Source organism: Podarcis tiliguerta (assembly GCF_965153285.1).
Source record: "Podarcis tiliguerta genome assembly, chromosome: 14".
Lineage (NCBI taxonomy): Eukaryota > Metazoa > Chordata > Lepidosauria > Squamata > Lacertidae > Podarcis > Podarcis tiliguerta.
In genome coordinates this window covers 6426116-6453662 of record NC_139547.1, presented here as the reverse complement: position 1 = coordinate 6453662, position 27547 = coordinate 6426116, and the positions used below count along the sequence as shown (strand labels likewise).

Genomic DNA, 27547 nt, shown 5'->3' with positions numbered 1-27547 from the left:
TATACTGTAACAGCTTGTCTTGCCATTCTATTTGGGCCTTATTCCTATCAAATGAACAGGGCTTTGATCTGCACACACAGAAGATGGCATGAGGTGTGTCCTTACAAAGTGAAGCTGAGAGACCTTGCAACTCAAGAGGGAGGCAGGCCCCATTGCAACGCCTGATCAAAGGGCAATAAAGTCTAGTGGAAAAGGTGGAAGATCCAGTCACAGGGGCACAGGAAAGCTGCCCAGCTAACTCAGTGACTGGCCCACCTAACATCATCATCATCATCATGTATCATCATCGCCCTCCAGGGTTCTGGACAGTAGTCTTCTCCAACACTCCCTGGGGCTGCCAAGAATTGAATCTGGGACTTCTCACAAGCAAAGTCGGCGGTCTACCACTGTGAACTGGGGTTCATACAAGAGGACTGGCTGTTCCCAGTGGATAATAAGCTGCCAAAGCAAGATGAACCCCATTTGCTAAACCCCTGCTGCAGGACCACTCCCAGATATAGTGACTGTGAGGCAGCCATTGCCAGTCTCACGTGAGCTCAAACCTGCATCTGAAATGCACCTCACGAGCCTCCTCTTGAAACTTTCTGCTTCAGCCCAGCCAGCTCCGATGTCTCTGAGTGAATGTCCAGGGAGATTTAAATGGTTTCCGAGTATCACCGTTTTTAATGTCTCGTTTGCCTCCATTTATTCTCTTGCATAATGCATACTGAATAATAGACCAATGTAAATACTAATGTAAATGGTATGGCCAATGGAAATAGCAGGAGGTCCCTGCTTGCACATATGATGGCATATATCATGCTAGAAGATGTGCAAAAGAACAAGCTCTTGGCAGGGATGGAGTCGGCTCTGGGGTTTGTTGCAAGGGGGGGCGGTTGTAGGTCTATATCTGTATGGGATGGCCCATTGTTGCTCATGAGCAGTTAAGGTGGAGGGTATGTTTGGGACAATCACCTGGAGAATCTGCCTCCAGCATTCTTAAAATTACAGCAGCCCTCAGTGAGACCAGCAAGTTGCCAGGACAGGCTCAAAAAAGGAAGTATATCTTCCAACTGCCACAATTTAACCATGGCATTTCTGGAAATGCAGAAGCCATCCTGTGCATTTCCCTATTTTCCTTATTTTCCTCTGCCAAACGTTGGAGGGTATGCTAGAGCCCCCCTGCTAAAGTTCTCTCCAGTGCATCAAAAAGGATCTACAGCCTCTCTTGGAAGATAACCCTTCCCTCCCACAAGCCTAGAAGGAAGACCAGAACTTGTTTGCAAATGGTCTTCCAGTCTGGATAAACTTTTCATCCATAATGGACCGCCTAAGAGAGTTGAAAGCCCGAGAATTAGAACTTGCAGCAAAGCCCAGCGTCAACTCTCTGATCCCACATTGACTTCACCAATGTCGTCATGGAGTCTGAGAACATTGCATGCAATGGAGGCCAAGGGTTCTTGAAGCAACCCACCTACCAGAGAATGCCCCATAACTACACAGCTCAGGTGGTCAAAGAGCATCACACCCCCACTCTGAATTCACTGGGAGGGTAAAAGGATTCAGGATGAGGAGTTTTTCTTTGTTTAGATGTTACCTCAAGGGGAAAAATAAAGCTCTATATCAGCTCCCAGGGACGCGGGTGGCACTGTGGGTTAAACCACAGAGCCAAGGACTTGCCGATCAGAAGGTCAGTGGTTCGAATCCCCGCGACGGGGTGAGCTCCCATTGCTCGGTCCCTGCTCCTGCCAACCTAGCAGTTCGAAAGCACGTCAAAGTGCAAGTAGATAAATAGGTACCGCTCCGGCGGGAAGGTAAACGGTGTTTCCGTGCGCTGCTCTGGTTCGCCACATGACGCCGGCTCCCTTGGCCAGTAAAGCAAGATGAGTGCCGCAACCCCAGAGTCGGTCACGACTAGACCTAATGGTCAGGGGTCGCTTTACCTTTATATCAGCTGCCTATTTGGGGAGGGGCAATGTCTGAGTCTGCCACCTGTGAAATCACCTTCAGGCAGGAGTGCCAGCTTGGCCCTATGACCATAAATGGCCAGGGCCATGGGTGCCAAGCAGTGAGCATGGCCCTGGCACTGAAATTTGTGGGTGCCCAGTCCCTTGATGGGGAATTTTGTGGGTGCTTGCACACCCAGGGCCCCAGGGAGTTGGCACCTATGCCTTCTGGTCACCTTTCAGTCTTTAATGCAGAAATCATTTGGGTAGCTCTTCTTTCCACAAAGGAAGAAGAGAGCCACTATACAAGCTGAGGCAGGCTATGTTCAGTGTTGCTCTTTTCTTCCATGCGTGGAGGCAAGATATTCAAAAAGCAATCTCAAAGTCCTTAATGAAGAAGATACCCTAAGCTGGTGGGCAGTGCCCCAGCTGAATTGCCTTTGGTTTGCCACAGATTGCTGCTACTTGCTGCCAAGGTGGCTCTGGAGCCCAACTGCATTACCTTCTCATCTCCCACATCAGTAGAACAAAGTAACTGAGGGTGGAGGGTTTCTTTGAGTGGTCGTCCATTGCATGGCTGGATGCTTCGCGAAAGACCACTGGATAAGTCAAAGAGAAAAGTGGGAGGAGTGAAGGTCAAAACTTTGGAAATGCATCAAGACGACAAGCAGGGGGTGTCTGAGACTCCCAAGCTCAGTTAAAAGTAATTACGGGGCATTTCCTTCTTGGAAGCACCCACCCACCCCTGGCCAGCTGACATGGCTTTTGACATGGCTAATCTCACCCCCTGCCAAGCCAAACAAAGGCTGGTGGCTGAGCTTAGCCTCTTGTGCTTCCATCGCTGTGACCGGGGGCTTTTCATCATGAGCCTCCCCAAGTTCAGCTGGTGCCTGAAACTTTTTTGTGGGCTTCCCATCTGAGCCCACCTGTTCAGCAGCTGGTAGATGAAGCCACGGCCGTCCTCCATCCAGATGATGAGCCTGTGAGCAGCGAGGACTTCGCCTCCAGCAAAGGACTGTCCACTCGGGCTGAATTCAGTCCACAGCAAGGAGAAGTCACAGTAATCGTATATCTAAAGTCAAAGAAAGAAATACTGGTTTCCCCATCGAGACACTGACATTAATAGCGGCTTCTGATGAGCAAAGGCTCAATAGTCTCCCAAAGGGAAAGAAGGGTTTTAACTGCAATTTCCATGTAAAATGGAATGTCTGGTACCTAGAGCAACACATGGAGGCTCTTTATCAATGGCTGCTCCATTCATGCATTATTTTAGGAGGAGGAGTTTTAATCATTCCATGGATAATTCATTGTCCGTAAAGAAGTGAAATCCGGCAATGGCAAAACATATTTACCCAGCTCCACAAGTGGTATGTAAGCTAATAAATAATACCGTATTTCTCGTCCTATAGGGCGCACCGGCCCATAGGACGCACCTCTTTTTTGGGGGGGAAATGAATAAAAAAAAAAATTATTTCCCCCCCCAGCTGCAGCTGCTGCCCCAAGCCTTGCGGACACCCGCCAGAAGCAAGGGGAGCCCTCCGGAGGGCTCCCCGTGCTTTGGGCGGCAGGCTGCCGCCCCAAGCCTCGCGCGCTCAGCGGGGCCTCCCATCGGGCGCGCAAGGCTTGCGGACACTCACCCGAAGCACGGGGAGTCCTCCAGAGGACTCCCTGTGCTTCGGGCAAGTGTCCGCAAGCCTTGTGAGCACGTGGGAACTCCCGCAGGGCTTGCAAGGCTTGCGAATAGCTTCCAGAAGCCTGGAGAGCAAGAGGGGTCGGTGCGCACCGATGCCTCTCGCTCTCCAGGCTTCAGCGAAAGCCTGCATTCGCCCCATAGGACGCACACACATTTCCCCTTCATTTTTGGAGGGGAAAAAGTGCGTCCTATGGGGCGAAAAATACGGTAGCTCCTGCTTGTGTTAGCTGCTGGGCTGCCTCCTCTACTTTCCTCCTCTTAGCAGGGGCAGGTGGGAGAAGGGGGTGGTGGTATTTATTTCAGGCCAGGGAGCATCGTGCAAACATTTGAGCTCACTGGACAGAGCAAATTGCCAAGTCAAGGTGAAAACCTCTTGTGCAACTCATTAATTGGCTCTAACAGAAGCTGTGCAAAGTCACAGGCCTGATTTTGTAATATTGGTACAGTTCACGTAGCGGAAAGTCTGCTTCAATTCAGCGATGGGTAAAGAAATGGCAATTGAAGATGTAAGCCCTTATTCTGGTTTTATTTCGTTTTCCAACTTGGGCAAATTTTGATCTTTTTTTAAAATTAAAGCAACCTAACAACAGTAGATTGCATGAGTTTGTCAACATATATGGATTTGGGGTTTTATTTTGCAATTTCACCCATGGAGAGTTCACTAATCATCTGGGATTCCACAAGCTCTTGAAGTTTTACAGAAAGGAGAGCGGGAAAGAGAATATTCCATGGCACGATTCTGTAGCATGTACCTTCCAGCAGCTGGAAAACACAACAAGAAGAAGCCTTTCTGTAAAGGTGCAAAATCTGACGGTGCGGCAGGGAGCACAGTCCAAAGATTTGGATTCCCTTTCATGAATATTCTGCCTCTCCTGAAAGCAAAATAAAACAAGGCATGGCTGCGTTGAACAAGGAAAAGCCAGCCGTCATCCTAATAAAAGGGTGCTCTTGGTATAAAGACCTTGCCATTGCTATGAAGAGAACAAGGGAACAACTGAAGACATTCCAGAGTCTGCAAACAGAATTGCACGAGCCAAATGACACTCTCACCGTCTCTCAGCAGGGCAGCCAAAGAACTCCCAAAGGCAGCAGGAGGGATGTCCAGCCACCCAGGTGGTTCCTTGCAAGAAGATGTAAAGGTTGCCTTTGCAACAGGCTGGGGAGGGGGTGTCCCCCACCTTTAAGGCTCCCAGCACCACCCCTGCAATATTATTCTTCTAATGCTATGGCATTTTTTATTATTTATTTATTTATTTGTTTGTTTGTTTGTTTGTTTTCACATATTGCATTACAATACAGATGTGCCAAAGCCAACACCATTTCCTCCCCATCCCCCCATACATTTACATTTCTATTTCCACAATCCATCATATTATTCTTTTCTCCTTCCTCCCACTTCCCTCCGCCCCCCACTCGATTTCCTCCACAATATACAATTTACAATAATCTTCGCATTCTACAATCTTCTCAAATAATCTATATATTCTTATTATCTTTCATTACTAATTTTTCTTCCAACCAGTACTTCACATTTTAATCTAGGCATATTAGCGTATCTTCTTTTTTTTTGAGCAAGATTTTGCCATATATTCATCAAAACATTTCCACTCCTTTTTAAATTTTTGATTTCACTGATTTCTTATTATAGCAGTTAATTTTGTAAGGCATTAATAATAATAATAATAATAATAATAATAATAATAATAATAATAATAATGTCTGCTGGAAGGAGTGCAGAGAGGAGAAATGCCATGGTGCATCTGTAACAGCAAAACCAGACGCCTTCATCTGCAATAAAACATGTCTCTCTGCTATCTATATCTACGGCCACAGCAGGCGATGTTAGTCTCCAACAGTTTGACTTTACCCCCAAAGGCACACTCCTCCATCGTCCCTTGAGACAAACGTATGCCAACAACAACGTATTATATGTTTATTTATACCCCGCCATTTCCCCTGACGGGACTCAAAGCAGCTTACAGATAGAAACAAGAATGGCGGAAAACAGAGAAAAGGCAATCATTAAAAAACAATTAAACATCTATCTATCACCCATACATGAAGTAATGGGCAGGATTTGAAATATAAGCAGTGGATTACTGAAAGATCTAATGATAGTGAAGTTTAGATAATCAAAACATATGTATTGTAAACCAGCTGATAAGAAGTATTATTATTATTATTATTATTATTTGCATCTATATACCGCCCTATACCCAGGGGTCTCAGGGCCGTTCACAGAATAAAATCAAGATATAAAACCACAAAATACATAACAAAAATAAAAACAACAACCAAAAACAAAAATTGGGAAAGGAGGGGTGGGAAATTAAGAAGAAATTTATGTTGGGGAGAAATTGTACATGACAATAAATGTTTTGGAATTTTTTGGGAGATTTAATAAAAAAATTATACACATACACAATTAAACGCTGATAGAATTAGAACTATATACATATATGTCAGGGGTTCAGGAGCAGAGTCACTGGAGAGGGAAGAAACAGAGAGCGAGGGGGAGGAGTCGGAAGGAAATGTCAGCGGCGAAAGTAGTCCAAGATCTCTGAGTCTCTCCAGTGACTCGGAGGATTCACAGAAAGGGGCCCCCATGGTCAGGGCAAGGGGAGTGCCCAGGGGGACACCTCGGGAAGAAGGGGACTCAGAGAGTAGCAGCTGGAAATCCGGACCAGCGTCCCCCCCAGAGTGCAGTAGGGGGGAGGAGTCCAAGGCATCGGGATCAGGGAGCGCGCAGGCAGAGGGAGAACGTGAGGCAGGAGTGGCCACACCCTCGTCAGGGAGCGAGGAAACGGTCATCCGGAAAGTAAAACGCGCGCGCGCGCCAAGTTCAAATGTACAGGAGGGCGGCAAGGTGGGCAGCCCGGGTAAGGAGCCAGGTCCTAAAGCCCGCCGAAGAGAGGGGGAGGAGTCAGAGGGGTCTAGCTCCGCGTCGGAAGAGTCCAGGAGGAATGAGACCCCGGGGGGTAGTAAGACCCAGAGGAAGAGAGAGAGAAGGAAGAGGTGGAGTAAGATTAGAGTCTTGAACTGGTGCACGGGGGGTGGAGATCCAGACAGAGCTTCGCCGGTCTAAAGTCCAGACGTAGGGCTGGGACGCTGAGACTTGTAAATGGAGACTATTCTTCAATAAAGACTTTGATACTGTACTATCGGCTAGCGTTGGTCCTTGGTGAGCTGGGACCCGGAGCCAGCCCTGACAGTAAGCTCTGTCTCCAATTTTAAAGTTTTGGCACCAAGAACCTCGCCACGTGAGTCGGCGCAGCGAGGACAGAGGAGGGGTGCTTACAGAGCTCACAAAACTCAGGCAAGATGACGACGGAAGAGAAGATAAAAGCCCTGCAAGAAGCGGTGACACAACTCAGCACTGAGGTAATTGCATCCAGGAAGAGAGAGGAGGAGATGGTTACCTCCTGCCGGGATCTCCAGGCCAGGTTGGACGTGCTTTCCAAAGAGGGGCAAACGGGAGCCAAGGCAGAAGGCATAGGTTTGGGGAGAAGGGGAGGAAGCCTTGTATCGCATTTCGACGGGAGTTTGCAGCAGTACCCCAACTTCAGAGCAGACCTGCTGTTTGCGCTGGATTTACTTGACAAAGACTTTAGAGATGAGAGAGAGAGAGTGGGGTTTATCTTGTCCCATTTGCATGGGGAAGCCAAAACGTGGCTGCGGAATCTATGGAGGGACAATGATCCAGCGCTCCAAGATGCGAAGGCTTTTATTAAAGCAATGGACTCCTGCTTTTTATCAAAGGTAGACGTCGATATTGCCAGGAGGGACATACATGGACTTAAACAAGGCAAAGCCAGCGTGCGGCAGTACCATACTTGATTTTTCGGACTGGTTCATGCCCTGGGGTGGGAAAAAGATTCTGCGCCAGTCAGAGACCTCTTTTGGGAGGGGTTGAATGCAGATGTAAAAGCGGAGATTGGAAGAGGGGAGAGACCAAGGAGCACCCAGCAGGTAGTCCAGAGGGCTCTGGAGATCGGGGTGCATCTGGAAGAACGTCCTTGCAACAGGGAAGAAGGGCGTTGGGGAAGGGCACCAGCCAGAGCACCTCCCTTCTTTCCCAGAGAAGCAGCGCGTGCGCACTCCACACCCTCGCAGGGAGGGGGAGAAGAGCCGATGGAGATAGGAGGTGCCAGGGCTCAGTCAGCTAACAGAGCCCTAACACCGGGAGCAGCCAAAACGAAGCCTCCTAGAGGGAACAGGAAGTGCTACATCTGCGACAGTGCTCAACACATGGCGAAAGAGTGTCCCCAGAGGCTCCACAAGCACACTGCAGCCTCCGCAACAGTCGCTGAAGCAGCTCAATTGAAAACGCAGCAACAGTTAAACGACAGAGTCTGGCTGGAGGAAGAGGCACTGGGGTCCAGTCAGACAAGTCAATGAAACAATCCCCAGCACTTTTGCAACCCACAGACCCCCTCCCACCCAAACCAGTGGTGCAGCTTACAGCGTCTCTCCAACTGCCCAATGGACGCACTCTGGAGGTGCCGATCACCATTGACTCCGGCAGCAACGCTGACTTTATAGGACTGGAATTCATTCAGCAGCACAATATACCACTGCTACCAGCCACGCTGCCCCTGAACGTTGTCACGGTGGATGGCAGAGACTTGTTAGGGGGGCAGGTGGTGCACCAAACGCAACCAATGGTGATGCGGATTGGAAATCACCGAGAAGTCATCAGCTTTAATGTCACACACCTGTCGGACACGCCTGTAGTCCTCGGCATGAGTTGGCTGCACAGGCACAGCCCAGCATTGGCGTGGTACCAACGCCAACTGACCTTCGGCTCCTCCTATTGCGCGGAACATTGCATCCTTCCTAGCCCGGAAGAAGGAGGGGACGACCCGCAGCTACAATTAGGCACGCTGCAAGCAGTGCCTCGCAAGTATGCAGCGTTTTTGGAGGTTTTCTGCGAGAAGGAAGCGGACAAGCTGCCCCCCCACAGGCCCTATGACTGCAAGATTGACCTCCTGCCAGGAGCGACGCTGCCAGCCGGGAAACTGTATTCCATGTCTGAGGATGAGCTGCAGGAGCTCAAGGAGTTCATAGACCTCAACTTGAAGCGCGGTTTCATCCGGGAGTCGAAGGCAGCGGGGGGCAGTCCTGTATTCTTTGTGAAGAAGAGGGACACGCCCCAAAAAAGACTTGTGGTAGACTTCAGAATTTTAAATTCCAGAACCAAGCCCGCGGCCTTTCCCATGCCCAAGATAGATGACCTGCTGGCGACGGCGAGGAAAGGACGCGTTTTTACAAAGTTGGATCTGCGAGGGGCGTACAACCTGATTCGCATACGGGAAGGAGACGAGTGGAAGACTGCCATGTTCACGCCCCTGGGCACATATGAATACAGAGTTATGCCCTTCGGTTTACAAAATGGCGCCCACTGTTTTCAAGCTTTCATGCATCACGTCCTGGCGGGTCTCCTCTACAAGACATGCGTCTGCTTCTTGGACGACATCCTGATATTCTCAGAATCTGAGGCGGCCCACGAAAGTGACGTCAAGGAAGTTCTGCAGAGACTGCAGGAGCATCGGCTGTATGCCAAGCTGGAGAAGTGCCAGTTCGACAGGACGGAGGTGGATTTCCTGGGCTACAAGCTGTCGGACAAGGGGCTTGCCATGGACAGCGCCAAGGTTCGCGCAGTGTTGGACTGGAAGAGCCCGCGCAATCGGAAGGAGGTCCAGCGGTTTGTGGGGTTCGCCAACTTTTACCGCAAGTTCATCAAGGGGTTCGCGATGCAGACGGCGGCCATTACTGACACGCTCAGCTCTAAGAAGAAGAAGTTCATCTGGACGGAGCAAGCGGAGCAGTCCTTTCAGAACCTTAAGCGTCTCTTCTCGTCCGAAGGGCAGCTACTGCATGTGAATCCCAGCAAACCGCTGAGGGTTGAAACAGACGCCTCAGACAGAGCCGTGGGCGCCGTACTGTTGCAGGAGGACCCGCATGGGGACTGGAGACCGTGTGCCTTCTACTCTAGGAAGCTCAGCAAGTCGGAGCAAAACTACACCATCTGGGACAGGGAGTTGCTGGCCATTCATGCAGCATTCAAGGCGTGGCGACACTTCCTCGTCGGGGCCAAGCACACCGTGCAGGTCCGCACGGATCATAAGAACCTGGAGTACTGGCGCACGGCAAGATTCCTCAACCAGCGGCACATCAGATGGGCGGAATTTTTCGCGGATTTCGACTTCAGGATAGAATACATCCCAGGCGACAACAACATCATGGCGGATGCACTGTCCAGGAAGCCGCAATACCTCGAAGAGGCGGCACCAGCAGCGGCCAAGCACATTTTCGCTCCGAAAGCGTGGGCGTGCGCTGCAGCAACCGTGGACTTGGAGGCGGTCCGTCGAGCACTGCAGAGGGACCCCTTTGCACAAGCCAAGATGGAGGAGGTGCACAAGGGCACGGTGAAGGACGACGAGTTCCAAGTACGAGACGGATTGCTCATCCGCAGAGGGGCCCTCTACGTACCGGGAGACGACCTCCGGGCGAAAGTACTGCAGCAGTTACACGACGCACCCACCGCCGGGCACTTTGGCAAGGAGAAGACGGCAGAACTCGTTGCCAGAGATTTTTGGTGGCCCAAGATGCGGGGGGAAGTCGCGGAGTACGTCTCGAGGTGCGACACCTGCCAAAGGGCCAAGTCAGTGCACAAACCTCCGGCGGGACTGCTCGAACCGCTGCAGACTCCGAGCGAACCGTGGGAGAGGGTGGCCCTGGACTTTGTCACGGATTTACCCAGCTCAAGGGGTAAAACGGCAGTGCTAGTGGTGGTGGACATGTTCACTAAAATGGCCCACTTCATTCCGTGCGCGAAGGTCGCCACGGCAGAACAGACCGCCAAACTGTTCATAGACCACGTCTTCAGAGTGCATGGACTGCCACGGTCTATCTTGTCCGACAGGGGGCGCCAGTTCATTTCGAGCTTCTGGCAGAAGCTGATGGGTTTCCTGAACGTCAAGATCAACCTAGCGTCGGCGAGACACCCGCAGACCAATGGACAAGCGGAACGCGTCAACGCCGTCATGCAGCAGTACCTGAGATGCTACGCAAATCAACAGCCGACGACATGGGTGGACTACCTGCCGCTCGCTGAGTTCGCTTACAACAACACGAAGCACGTGTCCACAGGGGTGACGCCGTTCTTCGCCAACAACGGGAGGCATCCCAGAACCTTCCCGGGATTAGAGAGACTGGGGGAGGGGGAGCCACAGGCAGCGGAAGTCTTGGCGGCGGAATTGCAGGAAGTCCACGAGCAGCTTAGGAGGCAGTTAGAGCTGGCAAAGCACGCGTACAAACTGCAGGCTGACAAGCACAGGAGGGTTGGTGAAGACATACAGGTGGGAGACTGGGTGTGGTTAGCGGCCCACGCAGTGCCGACCAGATCCTTAGCTAAGAAGAAACTCGGACATAAGCAGCTAGGACCTTACCTAGTTGAGGCACAGATCAATCCGGTGGCCTTCCGGTTGACACTTCCGGAAGGATCCAGAATGCACCCAGTATTCCATAGGTCGGTGCTCACGCCCTACAAAGCACCTCACCGATTTCAGGCGCAGGGCACGGCACCAGACCAGTATGAGGAGATCCCCCCAAGGAGGGAGTCGCCAAGAAGGGAACCCATCAACCAGGTCACAGAGATTTTGGACTCGAGATGGGGGGAAGAGGGAGTAGAATATTTTCTCGCAAGGGAAGGTACCCCGGCCAGCGCCAACAGTTGGGTGCCGGACTATGCCCTGGACGAGCCTCTCCTCAAAGAGGAGTTTCATGCCTTGTTCCCACACAGGCCCATGCCAGCCGAGTATTTCGACGACTGGCTTTTCACACCCACGCTTTCTACCAGCACGTTCCAGGGATTCACCTCGGACGAAGAACCACCATTAGACACACGTTCACCGGAGGGCTCGCCCTCGGGGTTTGCCTCAGACCGCTCGTTTTGGTGGGACAATCGAGGAGAGGAGAGGTGGCTGAGGGGCCCTTGGCAGGCAACGGACCCAGAGGGGAACGAGGGTGAGAGGGACATGGACGTGATGGGGGAGGACGTTGGGTTCGAGCATGGCGGCACGGAGATGGAAGCAGAGGAGAACGAGGTCGGCGAAGACATGGAGGACGAGCCGGATTTCTCTAACTGGATGCACGCCACGGGGGACGAACTGTATCCACCATTCACCCCCACAACGACGGAGCACCCAGCACCCCCGCCGGAGGAAGGGGAGGGGGGAAGGGGGGGCTTCGAGGGGGGGATGGATGTCAGGGGTTCAGGAGCAGAGTCACTGGAGAGGGAAGAAACAGAGAGCGAGGGGGAGGAGTCGGAAGGAAATGTCAGCGGCGAAAGTAGTCCAAGATCTCTGAGTCTCTCCAGTGACTCGGAGGATTCACAGAAAGGGGCCCCCATGGTCAGGGCAAGGGGAGTGCCCAGGGGGACACCTCGGGAAGAAGGGGACTCAGAGAGTAGCAGCTGGAAATCCGGACCAGCGTCCCCCCCAGAGTGCAGTAGGGGGGAGGAGTCCAAGGCATCGGGATCAGGGAGCGCGCAGGCAGAGGGAGAACGTGAGGCAGGAGTGGCCACACCCTCGTCAGGGAGCGAGGAAACGGTCATCCGGAAAGTAAAACGCGCGCGCGCGCCAAGTTCAAATGTACAGGAGGGCGGCAAGGTGGGCAGCCCGGGTAAGGAGCCAGGTCCTAAAGCCCGCCGAAGAGAGGGGGAGGAGTCAGAGGGGTCTAGCTCCGCGTCGGAAGAGTCCAGGAGGAATGAGACCCCGGGGGGTAGTAAGACCCAGAGGAAGAGAGAGAGAAGGAAGAGGTGGAGTAAGATTAGAGTCTTGAACTGGTGCACGGGGGGTGGAGATCCAGACAGAGCTTCGCCGGTCTAAAGTCCAGACGTAGGGCTGGGACGCTGAGACTTGTAAATGGAGACTATTCTTCAATAAAGACTTTGATACTGTACTATCGGCTAGCGTTGGTCCTTGGTGAGCTGGGACCCGGAGCCAGCCCTGACAATATATAAAATCTGTTTAAAACATACCAATAATTACACACAGAAAAAAACAGCATAGCACCAGACTTTTAGCAAAAAGTAGTCAGAGGGTCTGAGGCTGAGGAGGAGGAAGGAGTTTTTTTTAATTATTTTTTTATAACAATCTTATTTTAATACAGAAACGACACAGAATGTCTGCCTGACAAAGTGAGTGATGGACTTATTTAGTAGACAGAAACCATTTCCCAAGGCTGTGGGGTTGCTGTGTTTCCCTTTGCTCAAAGACAGTATCAAAGTATCAAGCAATCCCGTAGACTGGGAAGTTATTTTCACAGCTTGGTTCCCCAGGTGTTATGCATCTGATCCCACGGCCTGTAGATTCTCTGCACACCCCAAGACCGGAGTTCTTGAAGCTCCATGATGAGTGCTTAAACTCTCCCTCACATCTCCATCCCTTCCTCTGAAATTGCAAGAATCCATGAAGATGATGCTCTTGCTCCCATGTGGCTCTGCCCAGGTGCTCTGGGCCAGTTGCTACAGGGAGCTGCAGAGCCTTTTCAGGTGTGGCTCTCCATGAGGAATTCTCTCATTAAAGAGGCCAATCTAAGTTACTATTTGTGGCTTGAGTGGATCAGTCAAGGCTTTCATGTGATTCTTGACTATCAAAGCCTGGCATCCCAAGGTGTCTTGAGAGAAAGTTGCCACAACTTTTTGAATCCACACACTGCAAGAATTGCACACACAGTGCATTTATTTTCAGGCTCAAATTAAAGTGCTGGTATGACACTTTATATGCTCCCTAATATGCCTTGGGATCAGGCCGCTTGAAGACCACCTAGAGCCACATGACGCTGCCCAGCCTAGAGGTCCAGCTTGGTGGTCCACTGCTACAATCAGGTTAGCAGGGCTTTTTCAGTGGTGACTCTACATCCCTCCAGCACTTTATATCCTCCTCCCTTGTACTTTTCAAATGGATGCTTTAAAAAGTCTTGACTCCATCGAGTGTTTCACTGATGTTTTTGTTGGCAGACTACTATTTTGTGGATTGTTTTGCTATTAATCATATTAATGTTTTAATCAGAGTTCCTTAGGTTTGGCCCTAAAAGTCTGGATGAAAATAACTTAAATAAATATAAATCTAGCAATCAGAATTGTGATACTGTGCTGACTGCAGAAGCCTCCGGATTTAAGAGTCCCAGGGCCAGACAGGCCCTTCCTCGTTCTTCTAGCCATAATCTGCATTATCCTTCTCCTCCTCTTCCAGCCACTGCTCATTGCAGATGATTCAAAAATTCTGATTCAGAATAAAAGCTTAAAAATCAAGTAGCTGCAGAAAACTAGTACAACATTTCACAAGGGATAGAATTTTGAATTTTGACATATGGGGCCTGCCAGCCCAGATTGTAGCTCCTTACCCGTATCCTGCTAACTGATGAGGACAGATCCCAGACTTTAAGGGTTCCTGTTGCAGAGACAGCTATTAAGGAGTCCTCTGTGAGAAAAAGCAACAGAGACATATTTTCAATGGGAAGAGCAATCCACACAGGAAAGGGATAGAGCCGGAACAAAAGGGCAAGGGGCATGGATGAGGGGGAGAGGCAGGAGGATATGGGCTGGCTGTGTGAAACGAAGGAGCAAACATGCTTGTTAGGATGAAGCCATAGAGCAGGATCTCTTTAAAAAAAAAAGAATTCAACAATAACAAAGGAAAAACCCACAGTAATTGCTACATCAATTCATTACAGTTAACCAATTTTAACAATATATAAATAGTAGTAGAAAAATTATACATCACTTTATACTTACTGAAGTTTTCATATTACACTTTTATCTCTTAATCTCTTTCTTAACAGATCAAAGAGAGAAAGACCAAGAAAGGAGGCACAAAAAAAGAGAAAAGAAGGGGCGGGGAGAGGAAAAGAAAAAAGAAGAAAAACACATTTGACTTTCGATTAGACTCATTGTGTTATTATTTCTACTATTTGTTCACACACAGTTCCAAATTATTGTGTTGCTTTCTTTGTTTTCGTCAGATATCAAAAAACATTATATTTGTTGTTTTACAAGGATCATTCTATTTCTGCCAGGAGATATTTGTTATTGTAATGTTTTTCCAGCTACTCTTTAAAGATTTTCCATTCTTTCTGTACTTTCTGTTTTGGATAACCTCTAATTCTCCCTGTCATCATGGCAATCTGTAAATATTCTATCATTTGGACCTGCCACTCATTTATCGTAGGTGTTTTGTCACTTTTCCAGTTTCTTGCAATTAAGATCCTGGCTGCTACTGTTGTGTACATAAAAAGTGATCTTTCTTTTTTGATTTCTGGTGACATTATTCCCAGGAGGAAGGTTTCAGGCTTTTTCTTAAATGAAAACTTAAATAGATCTTTTAATTCATTGTAGATGTTATTCCAAAATTCTTTAATGGCTGTGCATTCCCACCACATGTGCATATATGACCCTATACCATCTTTACACCTCCGGCAAATTGGTGGTCTGTTTTACACATCTTTGCAAGTTTTGCTGGAGTGTGGTGCCATCTGTATAGCATTTTCATAATATTTTCTCTCAGATTATAGCACACCGTAAATTTGATATCCTCCCTCCACAATTTCTCCCATTGATCCATATAGATGTTATATCTCTAGCTAATGCCAACGAGCCACCTTTCCTCCTGACTGGAAGCTGTTCCCCACTCCCCCCAGCTCTTTCCTTATGGTTGCACAAAATATTGGTTCTTGCAGCTGCCAGTTCATAATGATTCCCCTGACAACAGCTGTCTCCCAAGCATGCAAGCCAACTCCTAGGGGCCAAGGGGCCTTCAGGCCCCTCAAAAGCTTAGCTTTCAAGTACGGTACTCTGCTGATCTCACTCACATGAGCAAGGTAGGGTAAGAACTAAGCCATCTATCCTCTCCTAGTGCCAAAATCCATCCCTACAGAAAGGAACAGGAATAAGTGGGGAAAGAAGGGCAGAGACTAGGGGGAAAGGTGCAGAGGGGGCAGCAGAGAGTAGCAAAAGGTGTCAAGGAGGAAGCTGAAGGCCTGGAGAAAGCAGGGCTCAGGTGGAAACCAGCTGGGAGGGCCAAAGGAACAGACTGGTTGGCCAGCAGTTGCACGACCACTCAGCTGAGATTCTGCTTTGCAGCCACAGTGTCTGCAGCAGGGATGCCACAGCCTGTCCTTTTGGTCCTGGCCCTGCCTGGCGAAGAGCCTTTGGCCTCAGTCCCACAGAAACATCCAGCTTTTGTGGGATGTGAAACACAGGAGCAGCCAAGTACAACATTCCTAGAGTGAACATGTTTACACATGGGGAGGAATGTTTGTCCAGCCAGCAGGTAAACTTCCTGTTTCCTTCTGCGCTGGGACAGACTTCCTCTGCATGTGACTAGAGGTGGGTGTGGCCTCACCTGTGCAGGTAACAACAAAAGCACACGGCAGGGCAGCTATCTCTCTCTCTTTCACTACATGCATTGAAAAAGCAACATCTGCATAGCCAAAGATGCTCTCTTGGCTCCAGCCAAGAGAGGACAAAGGGACTGTCTCTTATGGAATAGTTTCCAAGTGTATGTTACTTTTCTAAGCTAAGTCTGCCTTCTGGGATCCGATTGTGAACAGAATGATATGTGAGTAACCTCTTTTTATACTTTTGTAGAAGACTGTGTCGTGTCTTATCGTTTATGAGGGAATAAGGGGGAAATACCAGAACAGTTATTATAAAGGCTTTAGCGAGCCTGAGCAAACACACCCACTGCAAGTTTAAAAAGGGGAATGTTACTCTGCTAAATTGTGAACTTGTTAACACAAGTTGGAAAATGATATAATCAGACAATATATCCTCTCCTGCATCCCTGAACATTCCCACAGCTTTGACCTACCTTGGATGCGAGGGGAATGCACTAAGCACATGCAGCTGATCCAATCCGAAGACTGGGAGGACGTCAAGGTGTGAAGCACAGACAGCGCTTTGGCGTCGATGATGAGGATATCGTTATATTGCCCACAGCAGAGGAGCCAGCCCTCTCCCGTCATGCGGAACGAGCTGTGGTAATACTGAGCAAAGGGGGAAAGCCACAACAGGTTAGCCACAAGAAGACCGCTGAGGGATTGCTTTCGGTCATGGGGCTCTGGTGTGCATGCTAGAAAGCAAAATGTTGTCACCCACGTTAAAATGCCGTTTGGCTGCCCTTAGGTGGGGAATTGGCTGACTCCAACGAGGGCTTCCGAAGTGTTGCTTTGCAATGAGAACTCCCCAAGAAGCCTGCCACCTCCAAACCTCTTGTGCTGTGACAAAGGTGGACAAAAGAGAGACTCCTGGCACCTCCCTGGCAAATGAATAGACCTCCATAGGGAAGCCCATGCCATGGATTTACACACCATGGGTGCCCATGCATCTCCCTTCCCACCCCCAGCCCTCTCCAATGCCGTACAGTACACTTGTACAGCTTATAATAGAATCAGGACCCAAATAACCCCAAAGCAGCAAATGGAATACAACTCATACAAACAGCATGAGCATTGTGTATGCTTGACAATTGTCGAGAAATGGTTGCAACCCGTCCAAATCCACGGGCAGAAGCCACACTGGACACACTTCAAAGCCTATGGAAAAAATGCTAAAATGTGCTCTGCTGCACAGAAAAGGCACCTGCAGCTTTCCTGCAAGCAGCTGGATTGGGGCCAGCAGGTAAGATTTCTCGCCTGCCTGCCGAATGGACCCAAGAGGTTTTGGAACCTCCCTTGTGGCTTCCTTTGATCTCTTTGGAAAGAGACTGCCGGGTTCCTGTTGTCCAGGTGCTCATCCTTGCCATATCCTGAGGTCCTCAGCTGAGTTTGCCAGTAGGTGTGCATCTGCTCTGCCCCATGGGTGAGAAGGAGAGGATAGCCGGGGCAGCAGGTGTGGCACTTTGATATGTTTCCTCAGCAGTGGCATCCACATCAGCCACCTCTCTAGCAGTTGCCCAGCTTGACCTGTTTCCCTCCCTCCTATCTGGCCTTCATTGGCCTGTTGGGGGGGAGGGAGGGGGCCACCAGTGGAGCTTCCACCTCTACCCAGCCCAATGATTTGCCCCTGCAGCGCTGGGAACAGCTAACTCCTGGCACTGAGGACAAAGACCAGCAGGCTGAAAGGGCCCACAGGAACAGCTGCACCAATGAGACATTGCACAGCAAATAAAGAGGTAGCCTGAATTCAGACAGCTCTGGGTGCTAGTACCAATGGTGGTTGTTTTGCTGAGATTCTAGTGACCCAATCTGCTCCAGGAAGGACAGCATTACAGTGGATCTGATTTTTTTATTTTAAAAAAACATATGGAAGAAGCATCATCCAGGCTGGGTATAGAGAGTCCCAATGGGCAGATGGACAGAAGTTCTTCACCGTGAAGTTGGCTGTACTTACACAAATCGCTGTGTGCCGAAAGGGAAGCCTTGTGCTCTCCACACACCGCCCACAGGTAACATTCCAGACGCACATTTCCCTGTCAAAAAAAATAATAGTTTGTTGTTACTCTCCATCCGATATGATTTGTAGCCAAGTAGTCGAAATAATGGGACGCGGGTGGCGCAGTGGGTTAAACCACAGAGCCTAGGGCTTGCTGATCAGAAGGTTGGTGGTTCGAATCCCAGTGACAGGGTGAGCTCCCGTTGCTTGGTCCCTGCTCCTGCCAACCTAGCAGTTTGAAACCACGTCAAAGTGTAAGTAGATAAATAGGTACCGCTCTGGTGGGAAGGTAAACAGCGTTTCCGTGTGCTGCTCTGGTTCACCAGAAGCAGCTTAGTCATGCTGACCACATGACCCGGAAGCTGGCTCCCTCGGCCAGTAAAGCGAGATGAGCTCCGCAACCCCAGAGTCATCCGCAACTGGACTTAACGGTCAGGGGGACCTTTACCTAGTCAGAATAATAATTCCTTGTGGCTTGGGTGATTTTCCTTGGCACAGAGGACTAACCATTTGTGTGGCTGACTTGCAGAGGGAAACCTGTGGGAAACTGCTGCTGTTTATTGGGGTGGAGGGAGGAGGCCAGACAGCAGGAGCAACAGCAGCACAGCCTCACTTTGCTTTGGAAATTGCAGCTGGCTGCTGCCATAGCTACCTGCAAGGGCACGACAGGCCTGTGACAAAAGCGGCCATTATGGCTCCCATTACAGCTCGTCAACTTGTCACTGCAGCTATCATTTACTGGAAGAGCAGAAAGTGATTTTCATTTCACTAAACTTGAACTGCCTGCTTTGCAAAGCATCCTCCCTCCTCTTTCTCTCTGCCCAGGATCAGGGCTGCTCAGAAAAAACGTCTCAATCTGGGCAAAGAACAAACAGTGACACCCTGAGGACAGCTGTGAGATGTGCACCTCATTGCAGAACCGTCAGTGTGAATTCAAGGGTCGTGAGCGCACATTGCTGAAGCTTTATTATTGTATTGTATTGTGCAAATTATTTCAAATTTAGTAAACAGGCCTTCTGTTAGGTCTATCAAAATGTTTTCACAGCCCAATCCTATGCATGTTTACTTGGAAATAAGTGCAGTATAGGAATGCAGCCTAAATCTATTTAATTTGGTACTATTATTTTGAAGAGCAAGAAAACCCTAGTGCATCCATACATGCAAACCCCTGGCAGCCTCTCTGTTTCTTTCTCAGCCCATTGTGATCTTATGTGGATTGTCAGCACCATCACAAACATCCAGAAAGATACATCTTGGACCTTGCAGACTGACCACCTGAACGACCTTCTGTTAGAAATGTCCACAGATGCACCAGCCTCTGTGAAGGGCCCCAAGATCATGTTTAAATATCTCCACCCTTTATCATCCTTCAATTAATAATTTAATGCTGTATTGTTTTTAATAATTGGGAGCCACCCAGAGTGGCTGGGGAAACTCAGCCAGATGGGCGGGGTATGTATAAATAAATAAATAAATAAATAAATTATTATTATTATTAATGAAACTATGAAATTCATTCTGAAAAGTGAGGTTAGGAAGACATGGTGGGTATTATGATGAAATCCAGTGGTTTATCCAAATGTCCAAAGCCCAAACATTTCTTTCCTGTCGCATCCCATTATTGGTAAACATCAACTTTCATCACATTTACTGGGACACATACAATCATAACCACACAAGCTACTTCACGGAAGCACATTGCAGTACTTAAACTGCTTCAGCCAGGTATTTTCATATTTTGAAAGCAAACAACATTGGCTGGCTGGCTTCTGAGCTCAGGTCAAGAAGCTGGCATTAACCCAAATGCCCGAAGGAGCACCTCTGGGTGTGCCAGCAGCTTGACTTAAAATGTCTCACAATTTTCAGCCAATACCACGTTCTAGCAAACATTCTTGATGCATGAAGACAGGAGGACAAGGTCTTTTCTGTGGTGGCTTCAGAATGCCCTCGCCAAAGGGGTAAGACTGGGGCTGTCTCTACATCTTTTGGATGTTAGGTTAAGAAGACATTCTTATATGCTGACGGATTTTAAATTATTATGTTGCCTTAGTCCTGCTCAGTAGTTTTTAGGGTTTTTGCCTTTCTGTTTGCTATGAAGGCCACTGATTTTATTGTGTTTATGTTGTGTAAGAATACTTTTATTCATGCTTATTGTATACTGCCTAGGAATCCTTGGGTGAAGGGTGGTTTTAAAATATTTTATGTCACACAGGCATTCATCATTCTCAGGTGCACATATTCAGAGACCGAAGAGCTCAAAAACATGCTTTTTATATATGCACTTATGTTTACAGGCTGTGGCATATTGGAGAGCTCGTTTTGTTTTGCTACATCTACCAGACCTTCATGCTCTAAGGACTCTCCCCCCAAGACTGTCCCCAGGGGAAGGTGTAGCAGAATCATCTTCCATGGGGCTCCTCTAGGAAATGTTCCTGATGGATCCTGTCTAGCAAGGACCGCTCTTCCCCAAAGCCACGAATCACCAGCCTACTGTTCAAGAGAGATTGCATCCTTCCTTGCCACTCTGGTTATTCCCACCGTTGAAATGAAGAGATGGTTGCACGTCATGGGAAATGCAAAGCGACTGACCCGTTCTCAGTAGCACTGACCACGTATGGATGCTTCTCAAAGTCCCTCGCCTTGGCCAAGCAGGTCACTGACGCCGTGTGACCAAAGAGCATTTGCTTTGATGAAATCTAGAACAGCAAAACCATGCAGCAATGTCAGAGTGGCTGTTTTCTAAGGACACACGAGTAAAAATTCTTGCGTGGCGAGTTCCCGCTGCCCCCCCCCCATGGAAATAATGACACATGACACAATTGTTAAGGCTAATGGGCTAAATAAGGCCACAACTTTATTGGTTACAGGTGATGAGCAGTATTGGCTTAGGCATTGGTCCTAACCAACTATATCCGACTTCAGCCCGTCCACTTGAAGTCCAGGAAGGGTTAACCACCAGTAGGGGGAGTCCTGCTGATGCACATCAACTAGGAACTCCCCCAGGGTCACCGATAGGGGGCGTGCCTTAGGCCCTCACCTCCCCAGGCTTCGGACAGGGCCACACCCCCCAGAATCCTATATCGGACTACCCTTCAATATGTGGGGCAGGTGATGGCACTACCTCCCCTCTTACATCTACAAAGCAATACCAATGCCTAACCGCCAATACCAAGAAAGTTGTGATGATTTGCTACAAAGTAGGTGAAAACCAAGTGTCTGGTGCCAATTTGCTAAGTGGAAAAATTCCTACCAGGCCCCTCAACAGCGACCAACCAAGGTCCATAGCAAGGTCAAGGAGGGACCTCCTTATAGGGAGGGAGGGTGGGAAAAGCAGGAACAGGTGGCAGGCAGCAAAGAGGGAGATCCCCGGCTGCGTCCTGGTTTAAATCGGGCAGGCCACACCCCCGGAGCCAGCCGATTGGCTGGCCAGGAGGTGACGCGGCCAGGAATCCCCCAATCGCGTGGAGGCTGGGGCCGTGAAGCCCACAACTCCACCTCCTCCGAAGGGCGGAAGTGGCTTTTCTTCGGCCACACAGAGCAGATTTCCTGCTGCTGAGAGGAGGAGAGGGGGACTGGTGCTTCTGGGGTTACTTTGAGCCCTTCTGGGGAAGAAGATTCATACAACCTCTGGTATCTCATGACAAGCCCATGTTCTAAAGTGGCTGTTCAAAAATAGTACTGCTAATAGTTTTATATACCATGGGAAATATTATTTGAGAAGGGTTTCTTCCACAGGGATTTCTGACCACGGATGTGGCATGTCTTGGGCACGGTGGCTATAAGAGGCCTCATGGGAAGGAAAGAGGAAAGGAAGACATGATAGGATGGGGCAGCAAGATGACTGACTCCCTTGCAATACCACAAACCTTCAGGTCTGATGATGACAGGTCCCAGAGGCAGATTTGTCCTTCTTGACTTCCCGTAACAATGGTTCTCTGGTCTTCCGTGATCAAGATGGCTGTGATGCTGTGAGCTGGGGCTCGGTTCCCCCACAACGTCACAAGCTGAACTGAGGTCTTCATGGTGAGCTAACCTAAAAACAAAAGGAAAGGGCATTCAGCAGTCAGTTGAATAGAGAGAGATTATTATTATTTAGTTTTCTCAGTCATTGCACCACCCCTGTGGAACTCTCTCCCCTCCACCTGGCCCCATTGTTTTGGGTGGTTTGGCACCTGAGGAAGAAAAGCTGGTTATTCCAGAGATCTCTCTTATTTGCTGAATATATTTAGAGTCCATCTTCTTGCCAAGGTGCTTACCAATTGCACAACAAAAACAAGACAATGCTTCCGCTGCCGCTGCCTCCCTTACTCCTCTCACACTTGACTTGGAAGATAGAACTACCTTCCTGGATGGTAAGTTGTGGGTGAACATATCAGACGACACAGCGTTTCTTCAAACAGCTCTTCTTTATTCAGATGCCAGAACAGAACTGAACTGAAGGGCTCAGTCAGCCTGCTTATATAGAGCTCCAGAACAACGTAACTGTTGCAACTTTCTAAAACTATCCAATCACTGAACGTCACTTTCGATCCTTCATTTGCATACAAACTATCCAATCACTGAACGTCACTTTCGATCCTTCATTTGCATAACTATCTACAGTATCCCCCTGCTGGCCCAGGGTGAGAACTTCAGTACATAACACTGGATGAGGACAACTCCCTTCCTGCTCTGCAGGCCACAACACAGCTCACTTTTCATGGACTTGCCCCACCTTAGTTGGTGAAGGAGCCCATCAGAAACTCACTTCAATACCAGATGAAAGAAACATTTTTTTTTAGAATAGTTTTTTAGACTATAGCGGAGAGTCCCAAAATGCTCATATACTCTAGAGTGGGATGAAGCAGGCAGCATCCTTAGCTGGTCAAAGGCAGGAAGAAAGGAGCACTGTCCATAAGCCATATGCATGATGTTTGAGCTCAGGTGACCATGAGTGACGAGCTGCCTGCTTGCCACAGCCAATGGGCAGAGTTTGCTCTTAGCCAGGAAGATGCTCTTAAGACCTGTGGAGCCAGGAGATGCAGCTGGGTGGGTGTTAACTTAAAGGGAAGTTGTTCAGTCAACGCCTAGTAGATGGGTGGGGCATATCAAAGAAGTGTGTGTCTTAAAGTTGGGGGACTTTAAGATGGAACACACCAGCTTTCATTTGAAGAGGCAGAAGAAGTCAGAAGTCACACAAGATGGAAATGCTGTGATTTCTGGGGAGGTGGGCCAGAAGAATGGCCTGGGAGGAGGAGGCTAAGCCCCCAGGATGACCAGAGGGCTAGGAATGGCACAGAGTTCTTGTGGGCTGTTATGTACTGAGTTGAATAGGACCCAAAATGCAGCAGTCTGATTGGTCCTAGACCAATAGGATTCAGAATGCAGCAGTCTGATTGGTCCACAGGAGCCACCCAATCCAACTCCAGGTGGAAGTGAATCCGCAACCTGATTGGCCTACAGGAGAATCCCGGAATTAGCCAATCAAGTGGGGCCCATTGTGTAAATAATGTATATAAAGCAGACATTTCGGAGGAACTTCCATTCCTCCTCACCATTATGAGCTGAATAAAGAGCATGAAATCCACACTCAACTCCGAGTATATTTCACGGGCTCTTTTCAGGTTATGGAAGGGGGCACAGTGATGTGGTGCAATGGTGCAGTGATGAGTCAGTTACCCCAGATCTTGCCCCACCTCTTGCTCAGTGGCTGAGCATAAAGAGCCCTTGCCACATCCGCTTGCCTTTTCCGCTTCTTTTTGTGCAGTGGTGGACTTGGGGCTCTCGAATTTCAGTGGTGCCCTGTGTGACAAAGTGCCCTGTGCATCGTGGTCTGTAGCAATGTTTTGGCACCCCTGCAGCATGGCACTCGGTGCAACCACTGCAGTTGTGTTACCCTAAATCCGTCTCTGTTTCATGTGCAAGAGCTCTTCACCTCCCCGGATTCTGCCTGAAGCTCCAACCTGCTGGGCTCCTGGGGCCCTGCAATGGCTGCCTTTTGATTGGCCAGAGGAGTCCCTGCTGAGTGACAGCCATCTCCCTCCCCCACCTCCAGGCCATCCATGGGTGCCGTCCCCCCCCCCCCCACTCTCCCACAGTGAGCTGGATCCAGGGATCAATATAGGCTATTTCAACCAGCCAGGGTCCGCCAGTAATATCTTGTTTGTATTTCTAGGATGAGTGGCACCAGAAACACTTATTTCATTCCCCTCCATAATTCCCCACCATCAGAAGGAGCACCGCGAGGGCAAGACCATCCTCCAGCTGCTGATTACATCAAAGGTTTGAAGCACAAATTCAATTTTATGATGTTAATCTTGGCCTGCCACTCAGGAATTTTCTCGGGGGGATATGATTTTTCTCTGGATTGCATTTTAAGAATGATTTTCATCTTCAACAATCAATAAAGATATGTTTTCATCAAAATACTATATCTTGGTAGAATTCAATTGGCCATCTCAAGCCCTTTTGGTGACACAATATTAATTAAAATAGTTTATGTTGCTTCTAAACTGGGGAACAGGGCGGTGAAAAGAGAAGAAGAATCTCTGAACACATCTTCTACAAGACTGCAGGAAGGCACTACCAAAATATATCTCTCTCTCTCTCTCTCTCTCTCTCTCTCTCTCTCTCTCTCTCTCTCTCTCTTTCTCTCTCTCTCTCTCTCTCTCTCTCACACACACACACACACACACACACACACACACACCAGGCTCTCTCTCGCCATATAATTCAACTGTGGCTGATACATACGGCTCACATGTGGCTACATGCAAAGTTTTGCAATTGTTACAAGACCTCTTTGCACACAAAATGCTTTAGAAAAAGGTGGAAGATCATAGAATTGTAGAGTTTGAAGGGATCACAGGGATCATCTAGTCCAACCCCGTGCAATGCAGGAATCTTTCACCCAACATGGGGATCAAACCGCAGACCCTGAGATTAAGAGTCTCATCCTCTACCAACTGAGCTATGCCTCAGGTTGAACATGATGAATTCCTGCAAATGATTCAAAGGGGTTCAGCTGTTTAACAGTGCTTCCCCCATGGTGATTCATGAATGTTGAACTTTTAAAGAGAAAGGCCATAAAGGAAAGATAATGGTCTCTCAAATGCTATCAGATGGGACCTCGAATTTCCACAGGCTTCAACAGTACACAAGTATAGGGATCCTGGGACTGATCAGAGGTTTTCGGAATCCTTCCCTGACCACTGGCCATGCTGGTTGCTGAGGAGAGCTGGAGTTCAGCAATATCTGCACCCCAAATGGAGAAAATGGGCTACAATCAAAGCAAAGGGGTCTGAAGCAAGTCAACCAAGTGAGAAGACCCCAAATGCTCCCTGTTGTCAAGCAGAGGTGCCAGAAGGAGCCTTCCTGTGACCTTGAACTCTCTTTCCACTCAACCCTGCCAAGCAGATCTTACAGGCCATGTTTTGGTTCCTCAGAAGCATCTGGTCATGTTGAAACAGTACACAACAGCAGCATTTATGGTCCATCAGGAAGGGAGAGCAGGAAGCAAAGCCTGGGCCATACTTCTGAAATACACACACACACACACACACACACACACACACACACATACACACAACCTTGTGGCTCTGTCCAGCAGGGGAGGGGAAACTGAATCCCCAGATCATCAGAACTCAACTCTTTTGACCTGGCAATTCTCATGGCCCAAGTTTTCTGCCTGCTCCTTATTCTTCTCCATTTGGGACTGAGCTGCATTTTTTCTCACCCCCCTCTCTTCCTTCTTCCTGTTAGGCAGCCACTGTTTAGGGTAAACACTCAGCAAGGATGACTAATGGGCTTTGCAAGGCATCTTGATGCTGGGCTGCTGCCTGCAGGGAGGAAAGAGGGGGAAAGGGCTGGAATGTCATTTGAACCACACCCTACAAGCCCGCAACCTCCCTGCCTCCCCACCCCCAAAGAACAGTTTGAAAGCCAGAGGTTTAACAGTAATCCCAGGGAACAGAGTGCCTCTTTACACATGCAGAGTGCTTCTTTCTGTCTGGGACTGAGGGATGGATGGGGCTTGCAGGCAGGTCCAAGCCTCAGAACCTCTCCTTTTTTAGAAAGGAATCCCAAAATGAAAATGCATGCCTGCCACCTCTTGCCAACACAGCCCCTCCATGACACCAGCATGGAATTAGAAGGAGGAGCCAGAGACCCAGGCCTTTTTATTTATGCCCAGGTGGGTACTGACAGACAGCCCCCTCCCACACAGCACCTGGAGCCCCCTCCTGAAACAAAGGATCCAGCTACACAACCTCCTCTGTAATCAGCAGCAGGGTGGGTGAGAGGTGGAGAATAATAATAATAATAATAATAATAATAATAATAATAATAATAATAATTTATTTATACCCCGCCCTTCCCAGTTCAGAAAACTGGGCTCAGGGCGGCTAACAACAAATTTAAAACACTTAATTGATACAACAAAAAGACAGATTAAAACGTGAATAACAATAAATTCAGAATTCAAAAATCAATTTAGGGGGGAAATCCATCCAATAAACATTAGGTGAATATTAGAATAGTGCCAGAAACTGAGATGGGGTGGGGTGTCAGCTTTCTGGCACTAAATTTCCAAGGAAAGGCAAACCTGAATTTTGCCCTGCAAGGAGGCTCTCCAGAGCCTGCCCCTGACCACCCCAAAGCTCCAGGGAGGGGAGGGCCCAGGGGTCAGGTAGGGGCCTGCCCAAATCCCTCCACTGAACCCACACTGGGGTCCCCCTGCCCCAACACTAGCACACCCTCCTTGCCAGCCCCTGGGAGTGAAAGAAAGGAGAGCTCATGGCAGTTAGCATCAGGTGGGCTGTGAGTCCCTCAGTGCCCAGATGGGACCCCCTTTCTGTTGACTCCCCAGCTCAGAAGTGGCTTTGTGGGGCAGGGGGACACAGAGGGAGGGGGGATCCTGGCTCTTTCCCAGGACTGGGTTCTGCAACCCCAACTCACCAGCATCAAGGCTCTTCGCGGGGCTGGGGACGTGTGCTCCTATCCAGTCTCTTCCCTCTCCTCAGCCAGGTGCTGGGAAATGGGTCCAGCCTGCCTGTGGGGAGCCTGCTGTTCTTAGAGCTCTTCTCAGTTCACAGGAGGAGGAGCTCTCCCTGGGTCTCCACCTGCTGCTGCTGGCTGAGTCCAGAAGACGCTCCCTCCCCCCTCGCCTGCTCTGACAGAGACTGACCTTGGCTGAGGGTTGGGCACCTTCTGGGCCAGCAGTCCCAGCTGGCCGGAACTGGGCTTGGCTCACCCAGCCTTCTCCTCCCCACCTTGCCTCTCCCAGCCCTCAGCTTCTCCCTGGAGCTGCAGTGGAATAGCTGAGCCTGCTTTGGGGGAGACTTGGCACTGCCAGGAAGGCGGGTGCATCTTGGCCCCACTAGCGCAAGATGACTGTGCCCGCTCTCTCTTTCCTAAGACGAAAGACAGGGCTTCAGGACTGGTGCATTTAATTCTGACAAATGAAGCAGCATGGAGGTGCCTTCCTTTTTCAGCCAGAGTTCAGTTCCTTACTAG

The 27547-nt window shown here is 49.3% G+C and overlaps 1 protein-coding gene across 1 annotated transcript in view; it reads right to left on the bottom strand.

Annotated features, from left to right (window-relative positions):
- WDR72 (WD repeat domain 72) overlaps positions 1-27089 on the bottom strand; it is an 81988-nt gene extending 54899 nt beyond the window's left edge. The window contains exons 1-9 of the mRNA XM_083413231.1: positions 26990-27089; positions 21922-22088; positions 20645-20751; positions 18014-18092; positions 16494-16668; positions 14029-14105; positions 4371-4490; positions 2852-2997; positions 2428-2524 (exon numbers count right to left, since the gene is read on the bottom strand). Coding sequence (XP_083269357.1) covers positions 2428-2524; positions 2852-2997; positions 4371-4490; positions 14029-14105; positions 16494-16668; positions 18014-18092; positions 20645-20751; positions 21922-22077 — 957 coding nt within the window. The 5' untranslated portion in view covers positions 22078-22088; positions 26990-27089. The remainder of the gene's footprint in view (positions 1-2427; positions 2525-2851; positions 2998-4370; positions 4491-14028; positions 14106-16493; positions 16669-18013; positions 18093-20644; positions 20752-21921; positions 22089-26989) is intronic.
- Positions 27090-27547: the final 458 nt, after the last annotated feature.